At 58.6% G+C, this 14,369-nt stretch overlaps 1 protein-coding gene across 1 annotated transcript in view; it reads right to left on the bottom strand.

The window, feature by feature from the left end:
* Positions 1-12,913, bottom strand: part of GRIN2D (glutamate ionotropic receptor NMDA type subunit 2D) — a 37,176-nt gene extending 24,263 nt beyond the window's left edge. The window contains exons 1-4 of the mRNA XM_004619723.2: positions 12,774-12,913; positions 9,592-10,082; positions 4,936-5,555; positions 264-378 (exon numbers count right to left, since the gene is read on the bottom strand). Coding sequence (XP_004619780.2) covers positions 264-378; positions 4,936-5,555; positions 9,592-10,056 — 1,200 coding nt within the window. The 5' untranslated portion in view covers positions 10,057-10,082; positions 12,774-12,913. The remainder of the gene's footprint in view (positions 1-263; positions 379-4,935; positions 5,556-9,591; positions 10,083-12,773) is intronic.
* Positions 12,914-14,369: the final 1,456 nt, after the last annotated feature.

Below are 14,369 nucleotides of genomic sequence, written 5' to 3'. Positions count from 1 at the left end.
TCCCTGCAGAGCCTCAGTGGGGTGCTTGGCCAGGATGTGGGCCTTTGGGCCTCCTAGGGCGTGGCCAAAAGTCGGGGGTGGGGTGAACTGGGGGGGGGGACGGGGAGGTAGGAGGCAGGGCCTCCCAAGGGCATGGTAAGTGGGTGTGGCCAGGAGGTGGGCCCTCTCCCTCAACTCGAGGTGGAGCTAGGAGGTGGGGCCAGCATCTTCTTGGAGGTGGGCCCATGAGGTGGGCCCTCCCATGGGACAGGGCTGGGACTCACCACCTCCCATGTCCTGTCTCTGGTCAAGGAGATGACCACCAGTGAGGGGTTCACCAGAAAGCCGTCCTCGTTGAAGGAGTAATCCCGGTTATCCCAAGTGATATTCATGAAGTACCTGCTCAGGAGGAGGGGAGGGGATGTGTGGGACAAAGTGGAGACATTCTCATCTGTACTGACCACCTCCTCCACCCCTTTCTCAGCTGGAACCCCTCTGCCAAGACCAGAAAGCTAAAATATAATTCTTTTTTTTTTTTTTTTTGCCAAATATAATTCTTTTCTGCCCCTCTCTCCTCCTCTATTCCAGCTTCTTGGCTCCCCTAAGCCAAGATCCCAACACCCCCTCCCACTGTGGTTGGAGCCCCTTGTGCAGACGGTTCTGCACCCGTCTCATCACTTGCCACTCACCAGTGCTGCGCCCTCCCCAAGCCCCTTCATGCCCCACCAACACTGAAGGCAGTTGGTTTAACCTATCTTGAGGCTTTTGCAGATGTTCCTCTCTCTGCCTGGAGAGAGGAACTGGAAAAATACTTTCAGGTCCCTTCTCAGCTAGATCACTTGGCACATCTCCATGTCTCAGCTGGAGGTGGGCTGCCTGGGGAGATGCCCTGGGGAGTCTCAGGACTCCTGGCTTTCCTGGACATAGGGTGCTGGATGCTGTGTGGGCCTTCTATTTCCTGGCCCCTGGGTCAGGTTCTTAGCTGTGCCCTCATGCTCCTCCTCCTGTGGGCATTTATCTCCCAAGCTCTATCCTTCCTGGCCCTGGGATCTCTGCCCACTCCCTCCCCACAAGTGCTCCCAAACCTCCACATTCTAGCCTCTGCCTTGCCTCCTGTACCCTAATCCCCAATTCTTCTATGTTCTGAAGATACTGCAACCCCACCAGGCCTCTGTGTGGCGCTACTCCCCTAGTCTGGAGTATTGTCTTATTTCTTTTTTTTTTTTTTTGCTTTTTGGGTCACACCTGGCAGTGCACAGGGGTTACGTCTGGTTCATGCACTCAGGAATTACTCCTGGTGGTGCTTGGGGGGGGACCATATGGGATGCTGGGAATCGAACCCAGGTGGGCTGCGTGCAAGACAAATGCACTATCTGCTGTGCTATAGCTCCAGCTTGAGGATTCTCTATTTCTTGGCAATTCCAGGCTGCTCTTAAAATCAAGTCTAACCCCTGAACCTGACCCAAGTAGCCTCAGACTCTATGTGGGCACCCCCCACCCCACTACACGTCACACTAGCTTTGTTTGAGCCCCTGAGTCCTTGCTTTGCTCTGCCTTCTCTTCATGCAGATCTTTCTGTAGTTGGCTCTGTCTTTGTCCATGTTTTTAAGTTTGGTTTGAGTTTGGGGCTGCACTCAGTGGTGCCTGGGAACCATGTTGTGCTAGGGATCTAACTTGGGGTTCTTGTATGCAAAACCTGTATATTGGCCCTTTGAAGCAACTCCCAGACTCCTCTTTGTCCATTTTAAGGTTCCCAAGTTTTACCTTCTCAGAAAGGCCTTTCCTGTGACCCCCACACACAACCTAATCTCACACCCCAGGCATTTCTGATCACATTCCACTGTTTCATTTCTTTCTTTCTTTTTTCTTTTTGAGTCACACCCAGCAATGCACAGGGGTTACTCCTGGCTCCGCACTCAGGAATTAACCCCGGCAGTTCTGGGGGATCATATGGGATGTTGGGAATTGAACCCAGGTCGGCCGCATGCAAGGCAAACGCCCTACCTGCTGTGCTATCACTCCAGCCCGTTTCATTTCTTCCCCAGAAATCTGTATTGGTGTTTACTTTATTTGGGGGGCACACTTGACTATTGCTCAGGGCTTACTCCTGGTTCTGCATTTAGGAATTACTCCTGGCAATGCTCAGGGGACCATATGGGATGTCAGGGATAGAACCCGGATTGGCCATATGCAAGGCTAGTGCCCTTCCCACTACAGTATCACTCCATCTCCTGATGTTCACTTCTTTCTTTCTTTTTTTTTTTTTAATTTATTTATTTATTTATTTATTTTCTTTTTGGGTCACACCAGGCAATGCACAGGGGTTACTCCTGGCTCTGCACTCAGGAATCACCCCTGGCGGTGCTCAGGGGACCATATGGGATGCTGGGAATCGAACCCGGGTCGCCCGCTTGCAAGGCAAACGCCCTACCCGCTGTGCTATTGCTCCAGCCCCTGTTCACTTCTTTCTTATCTGTTCACTAATTGCTTCCCCTGTCAGACTGTAGGCTCTGTGAGAGAAGGGCTGTGTGCCCTACTCCCTGTAGCACTGTCCACTACAAAGCAGGCCTGCAGCAAATGGCTTTTCTGTGGATGGATGGATGGTGGATGGATCAATGGTAGATGGATGGATGGTGGTAGGAGGATGGATGGTGGGTGGAATGTGTTTGGATGGATGGTGAATGGATGGGTGGATGCATGGGTGATGGGTAGATGGATGGATAAAGGATGGATGGAGAGATGGGATGGTGGATAGGTGGATGGATAGAGGAATGAACAGCCAAATGGTCAGGTGGATGGATGAATGTGTGGATAGAATAGTTGTTGGGTAGATAGATGTGTGGATGGGTGGGTGGTTGGGTAGATGGATGTTGGATAGATGGGTGATTGGGTGACTGGATGGGTGGGTAGATGGATGAATGGATAGATGTATGGATGGATATGTAGACAAATCATCCTTCCAGACTCAGCTTATGTTTTTTCTCCTCCTGGAAACCTCTGTACGCTGACTCATGACTTGCATAGCCTACTTTGAAAAACAGTTTGGGACCAAGGAAATTTCTCTCTTGGGAGAACTTGGCTGTGAGATTTGGAGGGATGAGTGGTGGACAGGAAGGGCTGAAATTGTGAGCATCAGGAGACAGAAATACTAGGCTAGTGAAGGTAAGGCACAGAACTGAAGGTTGGAGTGATAATACAGGAGGTAGAGTGTTTGCCTTGCACACAGCCAATCTGGTTCAATCCCTGACATCTCATATGGTTCCCTTAGCACAGCCAGGAGTAATTCCTGAGAGCAGAGCCAGGAGTAACACCTGAGCATCGCTGGATGTGGCCCGACACCCCCGCCCTTTCCCATACACACCCCAAGAAAAAAAAGACAAGACCTGAATGGCTTTAGGAAGTAGCTTGAGAGGGTCAGGGAGAGAGAGTTCCCCACCACCACTCCCATTTGGCCTTAATTCAGGGGATTTTTTTGGCTTTTTTTTGTGGGGGTCACACCTGGTGATGCTCAGGGGTTACTCCTGGTTCTGCACTCAGGAATTACTCCTGGCAGTGCTTGTGTGACCATATGGAATTCCGGGGATTGAACCTGGGACAGCCGTTTGCAAGGCAAACACCCTCCGCACTGTCCTATCGCTCCAGCCCCTGGTCTCAATTCTTGATGTCTGTTTCTCTGTGTGTTTACCTTTCTAACAAACCTCCTATCCTTGAGGAAGTCTGACTGAGACTGCTTCTTGCAAACCAAATGTCCTGTCCTCCTGTTGTAGACAGAGCCCTCCTGGGGTGCCCTCGTGCCAGCTGCCTCCATTCTTGTAAGCAGCACGCTGTGCTGGCCTTATCTTCATTCCTGTTGCCACCCCTATGGGACCCTGCATTCTCTGAAAGGAACTCTGTGGTCTTATTCATCTCTGTATGCCCAGATCCCAGCAGGACCCCTTGCTCCTAGCGGGCGCTCACGAAGTATTTATGAACCAGATTGCTTTCATACCCTTGCATGCCCAGATACTGATTTCCAACCTGCACCAATTTCTCATTTCTCCTCCCTGGGCCTGCTTGCCCACTCACCACCTCTTCCACAGCTCAATTCATCCTTTTAGGACTCAAGACCCTCCCCTTCCTCCCTTCTGTCCCCAAAGTCATCTATGTCTCTGTGCCAATGATTTCTATAATGGAGAGGGGGCTTTGCATCTAACCCCATCCTTCCTTTCGTTCTCTCTCTTCCTTTCTTCCTTTTTTCCTTCCATCCCTCCTTTCTTCCTCCCTTTCTCTCTCTTTTTTTTTTTTTTTTTGCTTTTTGTGTTTCACCTGGTGATGCTCAGAGGATACTCCTGGCTCTGCACTCAGGAATTACTCCTGGCAGTGCTCAGGGACTATATGGGATGCTAGGATTGAACCTGGGTCAGACACATGCAAGGCAAATATCCTACCTACTATACTATTGCTCCAACACCTCTCTTTTTTTGTTTTTCTTTTTGTTTGTTTGGTTTTTGGGGGTTACTTTTTCCTATTGTGGTACATAAAAATTAGGGACACATCTAGTTTTATGCTGTTACAGTTTGTAGTGCTAGGAGTTGAACCCAGGGCCTTACACATTCAATGGCAAAGAAAAACTTTATATGGGAGGAAAAATCTGCATCTTAAAATCACAAATGACAGAAAAACTCACTCTGCCTTAGATGTTGCCACCAACTTTCCAGATAGAAGACCCAGTTTGGTCTATTTTGTATTATTTGGGAGAGGAGGGATTGAACCATACCCAGCAGTGCACAGGGATCACTCCTGGCAGTGCTTGGGGGACACTATGTATGGCAGGACTTGAATCCAGCTGAGCAGCATGCAAGGCCAGCGCCTTGCTAGCTATACTGTTGCTTGGGCCTTATGGGTCCATTTTACAGAAAGGGAAGTTGACAGGTTGGAAGGATCCATTTGGGTCCGTCCCTACCGGGTCCCACTCACCTATGGAGGCTTTCCCCTCGGTGCGTGCGGTTCTGGGCGCGACAGTCGTGGCCGAGCTCGGGCAGGAAGCCATAATCACGCAGCAGGGCCTGGGCCCCTCTGGCCACCACGGCTACACCAGCGGCTACACGTCGAGCCAGATCATCCCGCCAGCCTGCTGAGCGCACAGCAAAGAGGCCGGCGGGGAGTGGGGCGCCTCCAGGCAGCAGAAGGGGCTCCCCGGGGGCGCCAGAGCCCCCGCCTCCAGCCAGCTGGGGGCCCACCATGAACCAGACGTAGCCGGGCCCGGTGAGGCCCGCCTCCTCGGCTGCCCGGAACACGGGCTCTGCCTCCTCCCGGGCGCAGAAGAGCAGGCGGATCTGTGCGCTCACGCTGCGCAGCTGGGCCCCCAGCACCGCCTCGCCAGCTCCGGGGTCCAGCGTCAGCGCCCCGCGGTGCTCCCAGCCCACCAGGCTGCCGTCCGTCAGCACCTCGATGTAAGACAGAAAGGCCCGGTGGCCGGGGGCACGAGTGGTCACCGCGACGAATGACGTCCAGTCGTACTCCTCCAGCACCTCGAAGATCACCTGGAGCTGCTGCTCGGTGGATGAGCCCAACTGCAGGAAGGTGGAGCCCTTCTCCTGTGGGGGGCGGGGGGCGTCAGGCCTCCCTCCGCGGAGACCGCGGATTCCCGCACCTCCCCGTCCCCGACTTGAAACGGACAGCCAGGGAAGCCCTGGCGCCAGCGGTCGAAGGGTCCCCATATCCCTGCTCCCAGCACCCCAAAACGCAGGTCACAGCCCTCATGATGGCGGAGCAAGGAGCTATTGCCCCCCTCCCACCCACCCCCAACCTTTTGGAGCTGGAGGCACAGGACCAGCTTGGGGGTTGGTTTGGCCACATGACAGAGCTCCTGGCCTCTCCTGTGACAACACCTCCACCCCTGCCATGGCCCGGTCCTCTCTTCCGTCCCTGAGAGCAGAGCAGAGTGTCTCTCGGGGACAGCAGGAACCTCGAGCCTCGACTTGCTGCTCAGTCACCTCCCATCCGGGACACCGATTTTGATTTCTTTTGCTTTTTGGGTCACACTGGGCTATGTGCAGGGTTTACTCCTGGCTCTACACTCAGGAATCACCCGTGGCGGTGCTCAGGGGACCATATGGGATGCTGGGAATCGAACCCGGGTCAGCCGCGTGCAAGGCAAACGCCCTACCCGCTGTGCTATTGCTCCAGCCCCCGATTTGGATTTTTTATGAGCAAGAAACGACTTTCTGTGGGTTAACGGAGACATGGAGGAGGTTCGGCAGTCATTGCCGCTACATCGCTGTCATCAGTACACGCCCCCCCCTCCACCCCCCCACCCCCCCGTCTCCGGGGAAGGAACTACAGTTCCCACCGGGACGGACCATGTCGCCCAGCATGCAACGCGGCTTCCGCTGGCCCTGCACCTCCCAGCTGGGAGCATCTTTGTCGAAGTGAACTTTGCCTTCTCTGCTTTCCCTCCTGGTTCCCTGTCCCCTGGCTTCTCTTTCTTCTTTCCTGGACCACCCCTGCCTACAACAGAGTTCAAAATGGAGGAGTGCCCTACTTTGACTTCTTCAGTCCCCTCTCGCTGGGGATCTCATCCCAATCCATGGCTGTGAATATTAGCTTCGGTTCTATCCAATATGGTAGCCACTAGTCACCCAGATCTATTCACATTTAAGTTCACTGACCTAAAATGGACTCAAGTTCACCAACTGCACTAACTTCATACATGTCAAGCGCCCAGCAGACACTGGGGACTAGGACCCAGCATGTGGGACAGAGCAAATTTGGGCCATCTTCAGGGGAGAAGGCTCTATCGGTTGGTGCTAGGTAATTTCCTATGCTCATGAATTCAGGTCAGACCTCAGTGTCTCCTCTTCCAAGAGTCATCCCGAAGTCAACATAGCAAGATAGAATTTTCTCTATCTCCCCTCTCTCAAATGGGCTCCTGCAGGCCCCAATGCCTTTCTTCCCTTTCAACATCATCCTTTCCACCTCTACACCTCTAAGTTCCCTCCAAGTCTTTTTGAATCTGTTTTTAAGAGCCTCCACTCCTCACTGTCTCTATCACCTCTTCCTTGCCAAGACAATGCACAGCTTCCTAACTCCTCTTTGCTGATTCTTGTTGCATCCTTGAGTCCATTCTCTAGACAAGCAGCTGGAATGATCTTTACAAAATGCTAATTGACTGGTATTCCTTTTTTGGGAGAGTGCACACCAGCCAGTTAGAAGTTACTCCTGACTACTCAGGAAGCACTCTTGGCAGTGCTTGGGGGACCCTATGGGATGCTGGGGATCAAACCCATGTTGACTGCATGTAAGGTAAACACCCTCCCCGCGGTACTCTCTCTGGCTCCAGTATTCCTTTTTGTTTGAACCCCCCCCCTTGACTCTACCTCAGATGAATCAAAGCCACCCACTTGCAGGACCTGGTGCTCACAGCCTCTCTGACCTCATCTGCTTCCACCTCGGCCTCTTTGCACTTTCTCAAATATATCAAGCTCCTTCTGACTTTAGAGACTTTACCCTTAGCTATGACTTCTTCCTGGGATTATAGTTCCCAAGTCCACCCCCATTCCTAAGGTCCACCTGGAGTTTTCCTTCCTTAGGGACTCTCCCCTGACTATCATTCACAGGCGCCTCCTCCTCACCCCTCTGCTTTGTGCTTCCTGAGCAGACATTTCTTACACTGTTCTTCCTTTCATGTCTCTGCATCAGAACGCAAGCTCCATAAGAACAGGGGCCTTGGGGGCGGAGCAATAGCACAGTGGGTAGGGCGTTTGCCTTGCACGCAGCCGACCCGGGTTCGATCCCCGGCACCCCATATGGTCCCCCAGGCACCACTAGGAGTAATTCCTGAGTGCAGAGCCAGGAGTAACTCCTGAGCATCGCTAGGTGTGACCCCTCCCAAAAAAAAGAATAGGGGCCTTGTGTCTCCCCACATCTTAACCCCTTGGCTTTCAAAATTCCATCCCCCAGAACCTAAAACAGTGTAGCATAGACTCACAAGCCTCAGTGGATTTTCCAGCAGCTATTAAAGAAGAATAAGTAGGGGCTGGAGCAATAGCACAGCAGGTAGGGCGTTTGCCTTGCACGCAGCCGACCCTGGTTTGAATCCCAGCATTCCATATGGTCCCCTGAGCACCGCCAGGAGTAATTCCTGAGTGCACAGCCAGGAGTAACCCCTGTGCATCACCAGGTGTGACCCAAAAAGCTAAAAAAATAAAATAAAATAAAGAAGAATAAGTAGCCTTTCTCCCTAGGTGTGGTCCTGGGAGGATGGGGTCCCCCAGTAAGCAGGGAGAACCCCCAAGATACTCTCCCGAGCTTCAGCAGGTGGAAGTGCGCTGAGGGAACCGCCTTCCCAGCACTCAGTAGTGGGCACAGATAGACCTGTGAGGACCATGCTTTCTCTCCTCAGAGACAATGAAGGGAACTTTCTCTGTGGTGTACCCTGAGCAGGCCACGGAAAGTGGCCCACACTCCGCGGCAATTAGAGGCACAAGGAATTACAGGCCATGGAGATGGCAGCCAGGAAAAAGTTCAAAAGTTTCTGGTGCAGGGGCTGGAGTGATAGCATAGGGGGTAGGGCGTTTGCCTTGCTAGCGGCTGACCCGGGTTCGATTCCCAGTGTCCCATATGGTCCCCTGGGTATATATTTTACCCAGGAGTATATATATTACCCAGGAGTAATTCCTGAGTGCAGAGCCAGGAGTAACCCCAGTGCATCGCCAGGTGTGACCCATAAAGCAAAAAAATAAAAAAGTTTCTGGTGCGGAATGCTGCCTACAGATCTCCAGACAGCACCAAAGGGAGAACGTTGGACAGAGGGCATTCCCAGAATGCTCTGGAGAGAGAACTACGAGTCCCAGCATGCAACAGCGATCCAAGTATTAAAGCCCTCGGTCCCTCCCGGTTTAGGCTCCACCCACTCAGGTGGGCCCTTTCACTTGTCTCTTTGGCCCAGCTCCTGAATGGGCCCGCCCCTTCTTTGACCTCAGGTCTTAGATAACCTTAGAGGTCTTCCCCTCCTCAGTCCGCGCCCCTGCTCAGTTTTTTCTTAGAGGGGAGGCAGAGATCAGTCCAGCTACAGCCTGCCCCAGCCTCAGCGTCCTTAACAGCCTCTGGATTCTCTCTTCCACTCCGGGTATGTCCCTGGGCAAATCCCACTCCCAGGATCATCTTGTTCTCTCTAGACGTAACTCCGGTAACACAGAGCCCCCTCCTGGCCTCGCCCTTCACTGGCTAGCCCCGCTCGCCCCTTCCCTGCTCCTGCTCCGCGTCCAGCCCCCACAGGTCATTGATAACTCCTTGTCTTGACTCCTCTCTCTCCCTCTCTCAGACCCTCAAAAGTCACAGTACCAGGATCATCCGTCACTGGCCTCACTCAGTCTCTGTTCCCCGGAAATCGCCCCCCAACCTTCTACAAGCCACGCCTCCTTTATCCCGACTCTGAACCTCTGCTTGGTGGGAGCCGGGATCCTCCCCTCCGGCCCAATCGCGGCCCCGCCCCCGCGGTGGCCATGGCCCCGCCCAGGCCCCGCCCCGAGGAGACCCCGGCCTCGCCCTGCGGTGGCCCTGGCCCCGCCCCCAAGGTGGCCCTGGCCCCGCCCCAGAGGCCGGCCCCACCCACCCGCAGGTCGCGCGCACCTTGGGCGTGAGCACGAGCGCGGCGCCGCCGTGCACGGCCACGATGGGCAGCGAGGTCTGCGCCGACAGGAAGTCGAGGATGGGCGCCACGGCGGGCGCGCGCGAGTCGTCCTCGAAGACCACGCCGTGCACGCGCAGCCCCGACAGCAGGTCGCAGAGCTGCAGCACGAGGCTGCGCGGGTCCGAGCCGTTGAGCACCAGCGCCACGGGCCGGACGTCCAGGCCCGGGCTGCGCACGGCCGCCGCCACGGCGGGACCCAGGCGCGCCGCCTCGGTGGCGTACGCGGGTCCCGAGAACACGAGCGCCACGTTGAGCGGCCGCGCCCCGCCGGGGCCCCCGCCCGGTCCGCCGGCCCCGCCCGGCCCCGGAGCCTCGTCCGGGAACGGGCTGGCGCAGGCGAGCGCCAGCAGCAGCAGCATCTTAGCGGGGCCCCGAGGGCCGCGGGGGCCACCGGCGCCGCGCATCGCCTGCGGACCCCGCCGGGCGGCCTCTGAGCGCGGGAGGGACCGGTGATAGCGGAGCACAGAGATGGGGAAGGCAGGGACCGGGGCGGGGGGACGCAGACGGGGAAGAGGGGAGGCGTCGAGGTGAGAAGAGGGAAAGTTTGGGGCGACAGAGACAGAAAACAGTGGACAGAAATACAAAGGCGGGCAGAGACAGCGGGAGATGGGGCCAGAAAGGGTCCCAAGGTGGCCAAAGGAGATGGAGAAGGTGGAGATGGGGAAGCCAGATAGGAAGCAACCCCCCAAGAGATGACAGAGTAGGTGAGCAGGGAAGGAGTGGACCAGACAGACAGACAGACAGAGAAGGCATCCAGACAGCAAGCAATGGGGAGGGAAGGAGAGAGAGGCGGGGCGGAAGGGCCGGGCAAGAGGGTGGGGGAGAGAAGAGCAGAAAGTAAGTTGGACGGCCGAGGACAGAGGGATGGAGGCCCGCAGCCGATCCCCGGACCCCAGGCCGCCGAGAGAGGCACAGACACGCGGCGGCAGCGGCGGCGAAGCCAGGCCGGGGTGGGGATGGTGGGGGACCCACAGCGCCACCGGAAACGGGGAGACAGAAATAGCCGGAGACGAGCAGAGATGGAGACCCCCCACCCGCGAGGTGCCAGCACAGACATGAAAGGGCCCGGGAAGGCGAGTGGTGGGAGGGAGCCGGAATAAAAGGAAGAAAAAGTGAAGGGGACAAAAAAAAGAGAGAGAGAAAGGGAAAAGGGGTCAGGTGCAGGGGGGAGAGAAAGAGAAAGAGAAATTAGTGGGGCGTCCCAAGGAGAGAAGGTGGCCCCCAGGACCTTACTCCTCACCTCTGCCCCAACCCCCCAGCCCTTTTTTTGGTGTCCCCTTTATCCTGTCCCTGTTTCCCCCGCCACACCTCCCATTTCAATGAGGATGAGAAAGTCTGGGTCCAGACTGGGCTGTGGGGTTGGGGGGGTCACAGCTGTGGCGAGCGGGTGGGGGGCGGGGGTCCTTGGCTGCCAGCCCAGAGCAATTTGGGAAATGAGAGGAAATGCAGCGAGTCGGCCTGGTCCCCTGTTGCACGCGGGCCGCCTGGGGTGGCCGGGCTGGGAGCCCAGACGCCCCGGGTTTGGGGTGAGGAAGGAGGGCGCTGGGAGGGGCCTCCAGCCCTGGCTCCCCTAGAGGGGCCAGGAGCCTGCCTAGGGGCGGGTGTGGGGGTCTTCCCGCGGGGGGCGGGACCAGGCGGAGAAGCCGCCTCTCAGGGTTGTCAATCAGGCCTGTCCGGTTGCCATGGCAGCGCGGGTCCCAGCGCCCTGCGGGCCGGAGGGCGGGGACGGCCCCACCCCCCGCGGCTGGCCTCGCCCCCCCACCCGGCCCGCCCTCCCGGGCCGCTGGGGTGGGAGTGGGGGCTTCTCGCGTGCAGCCACCCCAAGTCTGCTCCCCCCACCTCTCCTCTCCGCTGCCCTTCCCCAAGCAGCTGCTCAATCAGCGCTCAGAATAGCCCCCCCCTCCGCCCCAAAATAACCCACAGCTGTGGCCTGGCCCCCGCGGGGTTAATACGCCCGCTCCCCCCTCCCGTTCTCGCCGCCCCCCTCTGCCTCTCCGTGAGGGTTCAGGTGGGGAGCCCCCAGCCCCAGCTTTCTTGGGATAGACACCTGCCCCTCCAGCCGGGCCATTGGGGACAAGGAGGGCCCCAAATGCAGAGCCTACAGGAGCCAGCCCCCCAGTGTCCACCTTCTCCTGAGTCCCCACTTGCATGCATCCGGGTAGGAGGTGGCTAAAGTATCCAGCACCCACCCCCTGGGCAGAGGGCCCTGTCCCTTCAGGGACTCAGGAGATAGCACCTGCACCGCTTCGTCCCTTAGACCCCCAAGGTCTCCCCCCAGCTTCACCCAGCCCCTCTCAGGCCTCTTCTCTGCACCTGGGTGTCCAGCCTCCTGTGTCCCCACAAACCACAAGTTCAGCTCCAGGGCCCAGTCCCAGCCCTCTTGCTGAGAACCCTTCTTTTCTGTCTCATACCCCATCAGTGCCAGCATCTTGGACACCCCCAGTCCAGTCCACAGCACAGCCTGTCCGCAGGCTGAGGACATGGATGCCAGAGATTCCTGGGGTGTCCCTGTCTCCCTCGCCCCCATCATAGAGGAAAGGGGAAGCCACTGATCAACAGTCCACTGGGCGGGGGCTCCCCCTCCCTCCCCCTCCCCATCTTGCTGCGGCCCTGAGCACTGTCCCCCACCTCCCACCCTGTGCAGGAACCACAGGTTAGGGTGGGGGGTGCCCAGAGCCTTGAGTGGGGGGAGCTGGGGGTGGCAGGCCTGGATGCCCGCAAGGTCCTTGGCCATGTTAATAGCCGACTCATACCGCGGGGCGGGAGGGAGAGGGAAGCGCGGGCCGCTGCAGGCAGGGGCTGCGGAGGGAAGGAGAGTGAGAGATGGGGGGATGGATCGGGAGAGGTGTGGGGTGTCAGGTATGTGAGGCTGCGGAGAGCGGGGGCACGGTGGGGCGGGAAGGGGGGGCCAGGAAGACTGAGGTGTAGAGGCTGGGAATAAAGGGATGTGGAGAGCCAGAGAGGGGGTGGAAGAGAAGCCCCCCGAGAAACAAGGAAGGGAGGGCAAAGGCCCCTCCTCACCCACCAGCCAGCACCCCTTTCCCTCTGCCCCGAGGCCCCTGGCCAACTTTCCCGGAGCTGGCTCTGGTGGTCCACCCGTAACCCCTTCCCCAGGCCTTACCTTTTCATGACCCTGCTCTGTGGGGGGGATGGCAGGGGGACCAGGACCGGATCCAGAGTCAGTGACCCGAAGGTTCTCGGTGGCGGTGCCGCTGGGGGGACAGGCCCTGGGGCAGCGGCAGTGGCGGCAGCAATGGGGGGTTCTGTCCGGCTCACCCTTCTCTTCTCGGGTCCTGTCCTGCTCTGTCTGTCCCCCAAGGTTGCGGTCCCCCCACTAGACGAGGACGCAGCTGCACATGTTGCACTGGAAGTTGGGCCCGGACATTGCGGAGGCTGGTGGGGTGTCCTCCTGCTGCCAGGACCCCGTGGGGATCCCCCCTCCGCCCACCCAGGGCCCCCCCCTCTGTTGCTCAGCCCCGGCTCCTCCCCCCTTCCATGTGTCCAGTCCCGCCTCTCCCCGGCCCATTCGCACCCGCTTTGTGCCCTAGCCAGCGCCCCCCCACCCCAGCTCTGTCTGTCTGTCTGTCTGTCTGGGTCACCTCTGAGGCCAGTGGCCGGGGTGTGTGTTGGGGGGTGGGGTGGGCAGAGGCCGTCTGGGAGGGGATCTGCTTGCCCGGCCTCCTTTGGCTGTCTCGCGTCCCCCCTCTCCCGCCCCCCCCCCCCCAGCACAGGCAGAAACACACAGACACACACGCACAACCTGACTTCCCTGGGATTCCCCCTCGACACCCCCGGAGCCAGAGGACACACGCGCGCACACACACGCACGCACACGCACACACAGGGTCCGTCCGTCCGCCGCTGCGGGACAGACGGGAGGACAGGGCTGTCCGGGACCCAGACGCCCGCCGAACGCTGGCAGGACGCACAGAGCGCAGGTACGCACCAGCCGCCCGGGGCTGGGGGGGCAGGAGGAAGGCGAGTGGGGCCCCCCAGACAGACAGACCCCCTCCCTCACCGGCCGCCGCAGCCTGCACAGACACACCCCCCCCTCCGCCCGCCCGGCCCCACACACCCGAGCCCCAGAGCCTCACCGGGCCGTGGGCAGATGCACGAGACTCGCGTGGGGGCCAGGGGACCCCCAGGCCGGCGACACTCCCGGCCGGGCACCGGTGACCAAGGCGGGCGGCGGCGGCGGCGGCGGCTGGAGGGCGGCGCGGCGGCCCCGGAGCGGGAGGGACTCGCTCGTCTGCTCGCAGCCTCTGGTCTCCGCGCGCTCGCTGGGGATGCGATTAACATTCAGTCCCCGTCCGCCCTGCCGGGAGACCCACAGCCCCCTCCCTGGCCTCCCTGGGGACCCCTCCTCCTGCCACGGCTGGGGCGGGGCGCCCCCTCCCGCGGCGCAGCTCTGAGTGTGAGGGCGGGCGGGGGGCTGCGAGGCCAAGTGGGGGCGGCCCCACTGATAGCACCGACCCCCCCACCACCCAAACTCGCAGCACCTGGACTCAGGGCCCCTGGGGCAGCCGATCACAGCTCCCTACCCCCCCGATTTGACTCTTGGGAGCCAGAGGCCCTTCCTGGACTCTGGTTCCACCATGCTGGGACCCTTCTTTTGGCTTCTGATGCCCCAGAAGGACGGACCTGCAAAATAGGTCTCCACTGTGAAGCCAGGGCTCCAGGGACCCAGCCTTCTCCCTCAGTCGCAGGGCTCCAGGTG

Source organism: Sorex araneus, chromosome 8 (genome assembly GCF_027595985.1).
Source record: "Sorex araneus isolate mSorAra2 chromosome 8, mSorAra2.pri, whole genome shotgun sequence".
NCBI lineage: Eukaryota > Metazoa > Chordata > Mammalia > Eulipotyphla > Soricidae > Sorex > Sorex araneus.
Note: the sequence above shows the minus strand (reverse complement) of the source record. Positions and strands in the feature narration are given on the sequence as shown.